Consider the following 14,712-nt stretch of genomic DNA (forward strand, 5'->3'; position numbering starts at 1 on the left):
AAAGTAGATAGACTAAACAAACTCAGTTTACACAAATTCTTTTTTTTTAAATATGCATATGAGCTAGTCTGAATCTATGTTCTTGTGAGAGTATTATCGTAACTAAGTATAAATATCATATAGACTCTAGTTTTAGGCGGCCGGACTAGATGATAGTCTACCGACCATATCTAAATCACAGACCTATATACATGTATTGTGATCAACAAAACTAAAAAGATGGCAACGTCCACAAGACAGATGATGTCTGAATCCAAAAAAGGATCAAGACAATCAAGTTACTTTGCTTTAGTAAACCGATCACTGTTCGATCCTTCATTTCCCATGCCCATGTTAATCATTCTTTTTATAGCTGAAATAGTAGTTAATTTAGTAGTCATAGTTAAAATCAAATGTAAGTATTACTAGTATTACTATTAGTTAGTATTAGTAACTTACTGAGTATTAGACAGTCACAATAGTTTCAATAGATTAGATTTTAGATCTAAATCTAGATCTAGTAACTAGTAACACTAGTTAGTAACTTAGTAGTAAGTAGTTACTACTATAAAAAAAAAAGTTAAAGTTAACTTAAATTAAGTCCTGTCTTAAAGTTAAAAGTTAGTATCATAAGTATGCTTATTAATAATATTAAATATTAAAACTTATTTAGTTATTAGAATTATTTTACTTAATACTAAGTACTACTACTAGTTACTACTAGTACTGTCTAGACTCTAGTAATAGTAGTACTCTAGTACTAGTATTAAATTTAAGTATAGCCTATCTATAGATAATAGACAGAGTATAAGATAATAAGTCAAGACACTTATTTGACTTATGACTTAAGACTTAAGTCTTAGACTTGTTTGAACTTATCTAGACTCTATTAGTTAGAAGTTAAGAGTTTAGACTAGTTTAGTCTTAGTCTTAGAGTGAGTGACTTAGACTAAGTCAGCTTAATTTTTTATTTAATATTACTATTAGTAGTATTAGTATGAGTATTAGTAGTATTATAATTAGACTAGTCTTAGTCTAAGTACTCTTAGTCAGTAGTCAGTCTTATTAATCTTTATTGATATTCTTAATTAATCTTAAGTTAAACCTGCTAAATTGCCTGGAACTTAAATCTATGTTATGATCTAGTTACTATCTATTAGGGAGGTGAAATTCCTGTGTCCAAAAATGGCGTAAAATCTTGAGACAGAGTTTAGGGAGATGAAATAAAAAAAATTTATCTTTGAAAAAACAATTTTTCATTAGTACAACATTAAAATACTTTAACAGAACTTTCCAATGGTGTATAAATTAGGACTGTATGTTTAACAGTTAGAAAGTTATGATTTTTTTGTGGCGTTTTGAGCTAACATTGGTTGATATGGAACAAGTAAGATGAGAGCTTGTCGCTGGCTAAGCCCAAAGAGACACATCCCCAGGTCAAAAGTTTAAAAGTTGGAATTGAGTTTCGTAGATGATAGATCTACTTATTAAATAAGAAATTTAATAATAGATCTAGTATTAGTAGTAAATTTCTAGCTCACAAAGCTGATTTCATTTATTTTATATTTATGAACTTTACATCTTGTGCCTCCTGCTGTCTGACAATATTAGAAATGTCAAACTTTAGCCAAAGCAAGGCAAAGGTCTTCTCTACTTGTTTCATCACTAACCAAAAAAAATTTGTGTGTCAAAGATAAATTCTCAAACAATATCATAAGACTTAAAAAAAAAGGTGTATGTATGCATTTTTCTAAGTTTTTAAAATATTTTTTTGAATAGTAGAAAGTGTCTTAATTGTTTATGAATATTATTAAATTACTTTTTGGATATTGCTACTTGTTCGTGAAGCTGGTTTCATAACCTAATCTGAAAAATGCCATCATTCACAGTAGAACATTGGAATACTTTTTATCTTGTGGTAATTCACTAAAACTTAATAAGATACTTCTTTACATACTAGCGAGTTTTCAGCATGACTGACTTTGTCAATGTTTTTTGTTAAAATGAATGTGAGCTTTAATGTTTTTTTAAATTAACATTTTTACATATTGATATATTAACATCTATACTATAAAGTAGAATGTGAGGTGTATGTATGTTACTTATAGACATCAAAACCGCTTAACCAATCTTGATAAAACTTGGCAGGAATGTTTCTTAGGTACCAACTTAGACCTTAGTGTATGTATTGTAGCCCTAAAACAAACTTAAGACCCTAAAAAAAAAATAAAGTTGTCCGACTCTATTACAGCTATAGTATTTTATGGATCTAGGCCATGTCTACAATGTTGACATAGAAAAGATCGAAAGGATTTAGACCTAGATCTAATTTTTAGAAATATTCTTTGCGCAGATAGTTTTTTACTTTGACACATGAAAATACAAAAGAAGATCCATTGATTTTATTATATAATAAAATTAACCTTCAATTTTGTGTTTCAAAAGCATTTTTTGAATTAATTAGTTCGTTATATCTGTGACTGCAGATTTCCTGACAAACATTCTTTCATTAGACAATACCGTAATGAATCGCTTACTAAAAATTAATTCGTTTAATTGTTTACTTTATAATCCCATCCCTAGATCTAAAACTCTAATTCAACTCTAAGATGATAAAACTTCTCTTCGCACAGATAGTTTTATACTTTAACACATGAACATACTAATTATAGTCCATTCATTTCATATTTTGATCAAATAAACATTCAAATTTGGTTTTCTAAAGCATTATTTTTAAGAGACTACATTCATTTACCCGAATAGGCCTAGATCTATATTCATTCATGAATCGCATACTAAAAATTTTTCGTTTAATTGTTCACTTTATAATCCCATTCATTTAACAAAGCTATCGCTCTTTTCGTTTTTAATAGATATGAATGTATCGGCTTCGGATAAACCAATTTTCGCAAAACTAATTTTATTTTCGTAGCGAAAGAGAAATAACTTCAAAGGATCATTAGCTAAGTTTAACATACATCTAAATCCAATCCACTACATTAGTAAACACAAACATAGACCCGCAGGCCACGGGTAATGCCAGGCTAGTATGTAGATAAAATAAACTACAATCTAAAAAGCGTATTAAATAGTTTATTTATTAAATCATAAACGTTTACGCATGCTAGAACTAAATACTATAGATGGCCTCTAATTACAGCAAAAGATTTAAATTTAAAAATAGAAATGGAATTCCCGAACTCAATTTCTAACATTGTTCTTAAATTAGAAGCAAGCTAACTATAATTTGTCTATATTTAGTTAGCCAGCTTTAATTTTGAAGAAATATTTTTATTGTTTTGTTTCAGTCGCACCTCGAGTTTCTTCTTTCATCTCTATGTCCCCCTTCTTGCCCAGCACCCCCTTACCACCCCCCTATTGTGCCCAGCGCCCGTCCCCCCACTGTCCCTTTATCTCCCAGCACCTCCCAATTTCACGAAAATGTCTCCAGGGGCACTAGTGCCGCCGTTGAAGCTCACTGATCTAGATCTATCAATAATCAATATCAGTTATCATCTCTAAAAATATCAAAAAATCTCCTAAAAGATTAAAATTCCTAAAATTTGCCATAATTCTAAAATTTTGACCACTCTAATTGTGATACCATTTTTGCCCATTTAAAAATTAGTTTTTTTTATTTTAAAGGCTAACTGAAGAGGTGTAACTGCTGTCAATAATATATTTTTAAATTTACAGTATAATATAGATTGATCTTTTTTTTTTATGCCACTGTTAAAGTTGATTGCACAATGAATCTCTTCTAATAAAAAAATGTTTCTTTTTCTACCTTAACAGATACAGAAATAGATTGGATAGCCTATATGCAAGAAGTTGAAGGTGTTGTCAATGGAACTTACGATTATTTACAGTTAAAAGGGGACACTGGTCCATTGGTGTAAGTACTTTGATATGGCAAGGATTCCTTTCTAAGATCAAAACAAAATTATTTTTTTTAATTGTATACACATAAACCATCATTTTTGTTTAAACATTTGAATTTGGATATTGTAAAAACATTTAGTCTTAATTATGTTAGATATGTAATTTATGGGTGTAGCTGAAGGATATGGGAGGTTTTTGGGGCTCAACACTCCCCTCTCCTGAAAGAAAATTATATTTAACACATTGACCTGTTGTTCTATCAGTTGCTAGGCTTGATCAATAAAGTAAATCTACGAGAATTCAAGCAACAGCCTGAGAAAAACTAAAGCTGTGAGGCGCTCTGAAAACACAATTCAGCTTAAATTAGGATTCAAACTCTAGCTCCCTTGATTGTTAGCTAAACGTTTTTCACCACTTAGGGTAGCTAAGCAGTTTTCACAACTTAACCACACATCTCAGTTAACAAATTCATGAAATTACTTGAGGAGAGAGCCTCAGAATAAAATACTTCACACATTGATTTGTTTTCCCACCAGTCCTGGGACTCCGTTGATAAAGTGAATAGCAGATTTTATATTTGACTTTGACTTTTTTATGAAAAGAATAGCAGGATATTGTGCTGTAGACAACTCAGAAAATACATTTCTAAAGCCTGGTAAAAAAAATAAATACAGAATCATATTATGATGTCATACCAATAAATTGTTTAAAATGTTAACCTGGCCATGTTAAGGGAGACAAAGTTTCTCATTGCTAAACAGAAATATGTGATTGTCATCTTGAGTATTTTTCTTTTAAACAAATTCATATAAGGCTTATATTTTAGCTCATTGTAAGTCTATATCAATGAAGAACTCAAAAAGAGATAAAGGACATTTCATATTCCATATGCTAGGAAAAATTCATACACATGTTCATTCTTCCATGGAATGATTTACCTGAATCAGCCAGGAAAACCAACAACTTAGCAGTGTTTAAGTCACTAATTAACATGCATGACTAGATCACACATGAAAAACGTAGGGTGTAATTATCTTCTCTTTTGAAGTAACATCTGTAATTTGCAAAATTAAGAAGATTAGACTGAATTCCAGGACCTTATAATAGCAGCGTTCAGATTTACCCTTCAGGCACTGTTAATTTATTTCTATCCATATTGGTGGCGAAGTGGCTTACACCTAAAGGTCTCAAGCCCAAATGCCAGTGAAGGCTTGACTTTCTAAGATAAGATTTTATTTGTTCATATCTTCATTAACTTGATGCCCCAAAAATAATTTTATTGCTTTTTATTCAAACATTTTCTCATTTCTTGCAGCTATCCTGCTGGATTTGTGTACATCTTTATGGGTTTCTACTACTTAACAGAATATGGGGCAAATATTCGTTTAGCTCAGTACATGTTTGCTGCCATCTATATGTTGAACCTTCTTGTTGTGTTTGACATTTATAGACAAGCAAAAAGGGTAATCATCTTGTTTAAATCAGGGGGTCTAAGTCTCTTTTTAAATTGTGATCTCTGATAAATTGAACCCTTACTATAAAATGTTTTTAAAAAATATTGTAATAACTATTAGAATGTTGTAGCTTTGTTATTTTTTAGTAGAAGAATAAAAATCTTTAATTTGTTGATATTTTGTTCCGAGATAAAGATTAATATTTGTTTTGTTTTGTTTCATTTCAGATTCCACCTTTTGCATTTTTCTTCATGTGTGCCCTCTCATACCGCATACACTCTATATATGTGTTAAGGCTCTTCAATGATCCTGTGGCCATGTTATTCTTATACATATCTGTTAACTTGTTCATGAGGTCGCATTGGTCCTGGGGTTGTCTTCTCTACAGGTAAAAAGTTTTAAGCTGTTGTTGTTTCTAGATGATGCTAACAGTATTACATAACAGCTCTGCAGTCTCTATACTATGTTGTTTATCTTTCAGTCTAGGTGTCTCCATAAAGATGAATCTGCTTCTATATTCACCAGCATTACTGGTATTATTAATAGCCTCACAGGGTATAAAAGGGACCATAAAGCATCTTACTATTTGCGCCTTGCCCCAAGTAAGTGCACAGTTTTGAAAAATTATTACCTTTTTTGGACTGATAAAAGTATTTAATACTTCTAGAATAAGATTATTTAACAATTTTTTCCTAGGCCAATTCATGTTACAGTTTCTTAAAGAATAGTCTAATCAGGTTAATTGGGAGTTGATTGTTTTGGCCCGAACAACTGACTAGTCAGATAACTGGATCAGTCTGTATAATAGGATTTGTTTGGGTACTTTAGGATTCAGTCTGAATAAGCATGTGGTCTGATTAACTGGTGGTCTAATTAACCAGATTTGACTATACTTGTTATTAGTATTTATCAAGCAGTCATTCTTTATTTGTTTTTCCAGGCATTTAGTATAGGCTGAGGGTTTCTTCATGCTTTTTACATAAAGTTTTCAGTCATGTTTGTTGCTCCTATGTTGAAGTAAAATAACATCTGAATCTGGATGTGACTGGAATATCCATGGAACAAGATGGGGTTAATCGATGGTCTATTCTCCACAATCTACGGAGCTCTCCAGATGAAATTATCTTCAGGAAGAAAGTAAACGGTGCTTTGGATATGCCCTGTGAAATAGTCACATCCTGGATTGATATTTCTTTCAAGCTATCACATTCACCAGTTCCAAAAATCATCATAATGTGTTTACATCCAGGACACAACCTTTAAATTATCGCTCACCCACCCCTCTGTAGACACTGCACCTACCCTTACAAAACTGTGAATCATATCCTCTTGTAATGTCCAATTTTTAATCCGCCTTACGCAGACCCTAATGAACAACTGAAATAAACAGCATGTATTTTTCCTTGGCACAGACTGCACAGTTCAACAGCAAAAAATCTGTCTAGAAGAAGAATAAAAAGAAGAAATGCCTTATTTGTGACTTAATTACGCCTTAATGAATTAAGCTCATTTCTATTTCAGGTCATATTGGCCTTGCCTTTCCTTGCAACTAATCCTTGGGGATACATTGTTCGATCATTTGACTTGGGACGCCAGTTTTTTTACGTGTGGACTGTGAACTGGCGACTGTTACCTGAAGAAGTCTTCCTCAACAAATACTTTCAAGCTGGGCTGTTGTTGATGCATGTGCTGGTGTTGATTCTATTTTTCTGGTTTAAGTGGCGACCGTAAGTTCTTTGTAATGGTCACCTCTGCAATTGTTGTTAACTTTATAATTCCCCTACTTATCCCTCAACTCTCAGGACAGACCACCACTGCTGGCTTTAACCTCATAGAGTTTTCCTGTTTCCATTGAACTAGCACATGACCCACTAATAAAATTGCCATATACTGTCCTATCCTCAAATTCAAGTGGGTAACTTTTAATTTCACCATCAGTATCTTTATTTTTGCTCTTGCTGCTTAGTCTGCCTCAGTATTGACACCTGTTGCCCATTGAAGTATCCATTCTGATAATGGAAGTTTCCAATTGATTTTTTCTTTTATTGCATCACACTCCAATGTCTCCTGCATTGTTGCAAAGTAGGCTACAAAGTCATTTTCTTTTCTTAGGCTCCTGGCAACTGTCAATTCTTTTTTACTTTTTATAATTAAGTTGCTAATAGTAGTAAAATAGTGAAAATGACTCACTGGCCATGTGATAACTGAAAACACTTTGAGTCCTCCATAATAACAGTCAAATTAAAAGCAATCAAAACAAACAAGTTTTTCTAAAGTATGTAAATACTGACCTTGTCAGTTTCTACTTTATTATATTTGTATGTTTCTTGATCTTGCTGCTGACCCTTTAAACCTCCGTCCTTTATACTTTGACGAGTAAACTTTTTAGATTATTTCAATGTTCATGCAAAGACTGGTTTAAAAATTCAAAATGATTAGATGTTAGGTATCACAAGGTTTCAATTACTATTATACGTTACTTTAATTACATTACTGTCATTACATTACCATTATACATTACTGTTATTACATTACTGTCATTACATTACTGTTATTACATTACTGTTATTACATGCATTTTATACTCGTGGATTTTTTATATTAACTTTTTCCTGTTCAAAATTTGCAGGTGTATTCCTTCACTCAAATTTCAGTGGTCCAGTAAAGGCTGCAAACCAAACCTCAGTGCTGATCATATCCTTTTGACAAAAGACTTTGCTTGTTTTTTTATTACTGACCTCTTGTTAAAAACTTTAAAACATTCCATGAACCATGAGTCTAACCCAAGCTATCTAGAATATTTAACTATTGCTTCAATATTCTTAGGTTAACAAGAGAGCATCATGTGGCCAGCACAACAGCCTTTACTTCCCTAAAAAGAGTTGGCTGGACTCAGCGGCAGCCTTGAAATCCAAAAGTGTAAAATCTCAGTCTTGGACAAAATTTTAACTTGGAACCCCATTAGCTCGGAAGCCAAGCAATTTACCATTCTGTCACCTTGTTCCAATTTGTATGAGATAAATGAGAGATCGGATATAAAATGACCAAAATTATTTTTTTTGTCTTTTGAAATCTCCTAATATTGAATGTTGAAGCTATCAGTGAAAATACATTTTCTTAACATAGTTACAGATACTTTATGTTTTGTTTTCAGCCAATTTCATTGGAATGTGTTTTAGTCGATCTCTACACTACCAGTTCTATGTTTGGTATTTCCACAGCTTACACTACTTGGTGTGGTGCACACCTTATCCCAATGTTCTCAGGTAATTTTAGTTTAAACAGAGTGTAGTGAAGATCTCCTTTCTTTATTAATGCATATTTTTAGTTCTGTTTACTCTAACTTAAGCGAAAATAATTTTAACTTATCAGCACATCTATGTATAATTGGAAAAAAATTAATATTGTAGCTTTTATTTTATTAGTATTTTTCTGGCCTTCATTTTTCAAAAGATAATTTTTTAAGTTGCTTGAGTACATTTTTTTTTTGCTTAAAAATTATTTTATTTAAAAAAAACAAAAAAAGAAGGAAGGAACTGCCGCCTATTTCTGATATAGTAATATTTACCATATTTAAATATTGTGCTCATTTATAGTGTATAATATTGATGTAATTACATTAATTTTACTATGAAAATGTCATATATACACCAATCCCCCAGGAGCATCATCTGACTTGTTCTATTCAAAATTCTTGCTGCCACAAATCTGAAGAATAAAAAAAAAGTCTTTATTCATATAGCTTAATATTTGATAGGACTACACCAATAGATTAATGTCAAGACATTTCTGCCATCTGGATAAAAGTACAGATAATCACAATTGGGATATGTTTCTGTAACTTGAAAAAGGATCAAACTATTCTCTTTTTGGTAATTCTGCAGGATTTCAAGGGGCAGCCATCTTTGTTATTGTTTAGACTGTAATCTTATATCTTGGGTTTTCTCTCAGATTTGGGTTTTTGTTTGTTTTTATTTTTGTAGCTAAAAAAATATGCTAGATCTAGCTATACCGGTATCATCTAGTCCTAATAAGTCTATTAATTAGACTCATAATCTAATAGACACCAAAACAGCCTTTAACAGGTTAATGCTTGACTTCCAATGGGGGAGGTAACAGGGCTCCCACAAGACTCCCCCTTTTTTAGCATTTATAAGGCAAGGCGAAATTCTAATAGAAGCCTTAATAGGCTTAGATTTACATTTAAAACAAGACACAAGTTAATAGAAAAATGAGTATTAAAACGTACAAAGTAAAAAGACACTATCTTGGGTTTTCTTTGGCATATAAACAATAACAAAATAGTAACAAAGATGGCTGCCCCTTGAACTCCTGCAGAATTACCCTCTTTTTTATATTTATAGTTTATTGATGTTGATTGACTGTTATTTAATGGAAGTAAAACTTACTCTCAGGAAGTTCAGATAGTGACTACAATTGGTAGTTGGTAAAATGAACTACCAATGCTTTAGTTATATTGCCTGCTTAATTATAAATGAAGAGTTTTAAGTATAAATGTATAATTTCTTTACAATAAATCTGTTTAAGCTTGTTGTATTATATTTTATTGCAATGTGGTTGTCTCTATTTGCTCTGACAGAATTCTGTTGCTGGGAGTTATTGAGTTCTGTTGGAATACATATCCATCAACAGTGTTGAGTAGCAGTTTGCTCCACGTGTCTCACTTGTTTATACTTCTGGGTCTGTGGTTAGTTCTGGTCAAAACCGGTTCACCATCAGCTAAAAGTCAAAAAGATTCCAGCATTGGCAAGGTCAAGATGGGCTAGTTTACCCTGTGTGCAAGCTGTAGGCTAGTAATGACACTTAACATAGATGTTCCATGACTGTGTGTGATTAGTGTACCAGTACCATATGATATTAGTTTTGTGATAAGTGATTTACTGAGATGGTCTAGCAGAGTTTCCCATTTTTAATGAATGGTCCTGTGCTAGCATCAAATGGATGCTTCAGTTGGTTCAAATCATATTAGATTTCAGTTACACTTGTACATGAACGAGAAAGCAAGATATGCAGTGATTGTTTTGTAAAGTCTGGTTGTATGAAATAAAATTTTGTGCGGAGGACTTATTAAATTTTGTTGACTAATCAAATAAATAAAAATTCAATTAACTAAAATGTTTTAAATGTTATTTTGTAAACTATAATGCTACAGACATGAAATTGCATTAGAAAGTGTGTCTAGTTTTAGTGCATATGTATTAAATCTTTGAATAATTCATAGAAATATATGCACACATATATATATGACAGTTATATTCATATTTAAATATTTTACTTGATATATTCATAATTTTTAACTTTTTGATGTAAAAATGTATAGCTGTACAGGTATACAAATTCAAATGTTGAGGGTTGATAACTGTCACAATTTCACAAGAGCTACAGTGAGGTGTGATACAAAATAAGAGGGGTACATGTATTTGAACTTTTCATATCCATCTGTGTTCATTGTATCTCTAACAGATTATCTTTAGGCAAATCACTTTTGATTTAAAATCCAGTGGGGCCTACAAAAAAATTGTAATCAATTCAAAACCTGGATGGGACTTCATGCTTATCATGAATTGCAATTGTTGTACATTGTAAAAGAAAATGCTTGTTGCCAACAAATTGTGCAAAATATATTTTATATTTGAGAAGTTTTGATATTGTCAGCTCGTCCTCACATATAGTTGATAGGAGTATCTCGTAGAGTTGCACTTGATATACATGTATCCTTTACATACACATGCAACTAAATAACCAACTTGTAATCCAGATTTTCTCATTCTGCTACATTACACTAGTTTCATTGCTACAACTATTCAAACCTAAATACAAAAGATTTAGTAGAGATCTAGAAACTAGTATTTATCTGCCTGTAGCAGTTTAAAGCATTCAAATAAACTTTTAAACAGTTCTTTTCATTATCTTTGATCAGGTTTTGGAAGGTTGTGTACATTAACTTATTTCTTTCTTGGAAGTGTAGGCAAAATACACTTTTTTTTTCTCATGCTTTTCCATGTCAGAAAAAAATTAATACATTTGATTAGTGTACAATTATTTGTGTGAATTAACAATGTGAGGATCCACTGTATAATTTATAATTTTGTTGTTAACTCCCCCCTCCCCCAAAGGTATGCATGTTGACATTGTGTTCTGTCAGTACTTCCTGTTTGGACATTGATGGAAACTTCTTGAAGATATGGTATCTTGGGTTTTGTCCGTTAGTGTCCCAGAAGTCTACATAAAATGGCTGATGTGTTATTCAATTAAAAAAAAATGTCTTCCAGAAGGTACCCACTCTTGTTTGTTTGTTTGTTTGTATCTTTGTTGTGGAGAAACGTATTGACCAATCCAATGTGTCAAACAAAGCAGGACAGAAGTCAGCCAGACTACTTCTAGCTCATAAACAAAATCATCTGAAAGAACACTTTTATGAAGTAATTTTGTAGATATTTTTTATTATTTATATCTGTTAAGGCTACATCTTCATGCAGATCCTTATACATATATATATATACAAAAAAAAGTGGTTTAGCTAGTGAAACAGTGGCCTGGGTTGGAGAAAATGATGGAGGGCCTTCTCCTTTAATGTGAGTCTGACAAAAGCCCAACTCTAGCCATACTATATATATATTTATCTTCTTATCTTATATGATATAGACGTTACTTCAAAAAAAATGATTACGTCCTACGCGTCATGGATTTAGTCATGCATATTAACCAATTACTTAAATTCTGCCATGCTCTAATAGCGCTAGGGAAGAAAGAGCATTTGTACAAATTTGTCCTAGCATATGGGACGAGGTATGTGCCTTTGTCTTTGTGTCTTTCAGAGTATTTTATTAAATTTTGTATTTGAAGATTATGGTTCAGTGTTTTATGTATAATTGCTACTTTACTTTTAATTCTTCTATCCTGAAAGCTTTCTAAATTTAGTGATTTTACTAAAGGTGTTACTCTAGTCAAATGTGAATATTCGTTTGTTATGAATCTCACTGCTCTATTTTGTGTCTTTTCAGGTGTCTTAATGTTTTCTTGAGTTGAGGGGTCCAAACAGAGGATGCATATTCTATTATTGGCATAACCAAGGTTAAATAACATTTTATTTTTATTTTCTTATTTGATTTATAGAAATTTCTTTTAATAAACCCTAATGCTTTGTTTGATTTTTTGATAGTTTCATCAATATAGGGATTCCATGACAGTTTTTCATTTATTATAACACCTAGGAAAAAAAAGTGCAAACAATTGCTTTAGTGTGATTACATCCAATTGAATTACAACTTCTTAAAAGTAATAGAAGACTTGGGTATTTTATGTTAACAAATATTTTGTCATTTTCTTATTGCTCAACTTTACATTTTAACAAAGCAAATCTAAGCTATGAGAGAATTGTTAAATATTGACATAGATCTAGATCTAGCCTCCGTTTCCATTCGTTATTTATCAGTAGGCTACATAAAAACTTTCTGTTTTCATCAGTGGGTTATCTTAGTCTAAGAATCAAAGTTGTATTTATTTCTGAATTATTTGTTTCCCGCTCACTGGAGCAGCAAGTGAAGCCAAGCAGCTTTGTGTCCTAGAACTTTTAAAGTAATATTTATCTATCACAACATTGAAACTGCCAGCTCTGTCAAACAAACTGTCCAGAATTAAGTAATAGCTTGCATGCCTGGTCAATGAATATCTTCCTGGGCGTGTTATGCTAATTGGACTGTTGCCGCAAAGGTCCAGAGTTCAAACCCTACCTGCTGCCTCCACAGTGGCATAGCTAGGAAAGTTTAAGCTTGGACGTAATACTCCTTGAAGGAAAGAAAATTGTAAAAATGTTCAGATAACTTGAAATTGTTCAGTGAAAAAATGAACAGCTAATTCTTAATGTGCGTATGGTTTCTCTGAAAGATTGCATCTCTGAACACTATTCTTTGGTAATATCACAACTAATCACAGGATAAGACTAGAAATATGATGGCATTCTATAATTCATTGTCGTTTTGCACTTGAAGTGAAACTGGGCTCATCTCTGTGTGTGTGTGTGTATGGCAGTAGCCAAGTAACTGAGAAAGAGTATCATTGATGGGTCGGTAAAAAAATTCATTTAATTTTTTTTTCTTCACCTTTAGTTTTCTGATCTCAGAAGTCAGTGGTGCGCTCATCAAAGTGCTTTCTAACTCTCCGTACTTACGAGGAACGAAAGTCTGGATTGATTATTTCTTAAATCTGAATGTTAACGATTTTCTAGTGTATTTTTCAAAGATTATATCAACTCTCTGTCTGTCTGGCACATATATCTTATGGCTGCCTGGTCGTGCGGTTTGCGCGCTGGACTGTCGTTTGGATTTATCGATGGTCCCGGGTTCAAACCCTGCCTGCTCCCTTCCCCCGTCGTCCTGCTGGAGGTTTGGACTAGGAAGTAAAATATCTTCAACTCTGAAGTAACACCCGAAACATGTCAAACATTTTGTATGTTCATTCTCCCACTTCCGATTCTCGGATGAAGTTGAAACTTCGCACAATTATTTCATTGTCTCTAGAAACACACGAATCATTCGAAAAATTGACCTATTAATTAATTGTGTTTCCAGACAGTACTAGCTAAGGATATTGGAGTTGTCGTAAAATTAAATAACAAAAATTTTCTTAAGACTTTCTGCACCAAATTGTTCTCTGCAAGATCCCAAGGCACGTGACATCCATCAAGTGTCAGGAAGCAGACGTGGGGGGGGGGGGGGGGGGGTCTGAGTCGCAAAACAGGAAACGCAAAGACTTCACAAATCAGGTTTACATCAAAAGGGATTGTCTTCGAGTCTGGAGATGAGCGGAGTGTGTCACGTGACTACACAGCCCTGCAAGCAACCTATGGCCTATGTATTCTGCACATCTGAAATATCGACTTCGTCAAATAACCTACATCGCCATTGCGGTTTGAAGCCCGGATGAGAGATAGGGAGAGTTCGGCGTGTTTAATTATTTAAATATCATTTTAATGTGGCTAACATGAGTTTATCGGTTTCTAGAAATGACTAGATAATTTACACGGGCCTACGTAACTGATGCTAATCGAATGCTATTTTGAAACCTGAAAAATAAGAATTAAAAAAAAGTTTTTTTAAAAAATAGAATAAACACTTCACCGATAACGTAACTATTGAGTTATCTATCTATTTGCGGAAAGTGTTACTAAATCGGTATTTAGGGGAAAGCTTTATGAATTCTAAAATTTTGGTGAATTGTGACATGCAAATACAAGTCTTCAACCCTCTCAACAGGGTTGCCTGAATCAGCCAGGAAAACAAAAGACTTAGTAGAGTTTAAGTCTCTAATAAGATTGACACTTGGATACGCGTAGGACGTAATTATCTTCTGTTAAGAAGGAACGTCTGTTGTGATC

General features: G+C 32.6%; 1 protein-coding gene across 1 annotated transcript; it reads left to right on the forward strand.

Moving 5' to 3' along the window:
• The first annotated feature begins 185 nt into the window (after positions 1-185).
• On the forward strand, positions 186-12,181 carry LOC106078344 (dol-P-Man:Man(5)GlcNAc(2)-PP-Dol alpha-1,3-mannosyltransferase-like). Its single transcript, XM_056008961.1, has 9 exons — positions 186-394; positions 3,775-3,874; positions 5,177-5,324; positions 5,543-5,703; positions 5,797-5,917; positions 6,837-7,042; positions 7,945-8,008; positions 8,445-8,581; positions 9,916-12,181. Exons 1-9 carry the CDS (start codon positions 220-222, stop codon positions 10,100-10,102), a joined length of 1,299 nt encoding a protein of 432 aa, XP_055864936.1. The 5' UTR covers positions 186-219; the 3' UTR covers positions 10,103-12,181.
• The last annotated feature ends 2,531 nt before the right edge of the window (positions 12,182-14,712 follow it).

This window comes from Biomphalaria glabrata, chromosome 13 (assembly GCF_947242115.1).
Source record: "Biomphalaria glabrata chromosome 13, xgBioGlab47.1, whole genome shotgun sequence".
NCBI classification, from domain to species: domain Eukaryota; kingdom Metazoa; phylum Mollusca; class Gastropoda; family Planorbidae; genus Biomphalaria; species Biomphalaria glabrata.

What these genes read in the sequence shown, in the direction of transcription:
- LOC106078344 (XM_056008961.1), top strand. Translation starts at nt 220, where the DNA reads ATGGCAACGTCCACAAGACAGATGATGTCTGAATCCAAAAAAGGATCA. An exon ending in CTATTTGCGCCTTGCCCCAA is followed by an intron (nt 5,918 to 6,836) that starts GTAAGTGCACAG and finishes TTTCTATTTCAG; the next exon opens with GTCATATTGGCCTTGCCTTT. An exon ending in CCTTATCCCAATGTTCTCAG is followed by an intron (nt 8,582 to 9,915) that starts GTAATTTTAGTT and finishes TTGCTCTGACAG; the next exon opens with AATTCTGTTGCTGGGAGTTA.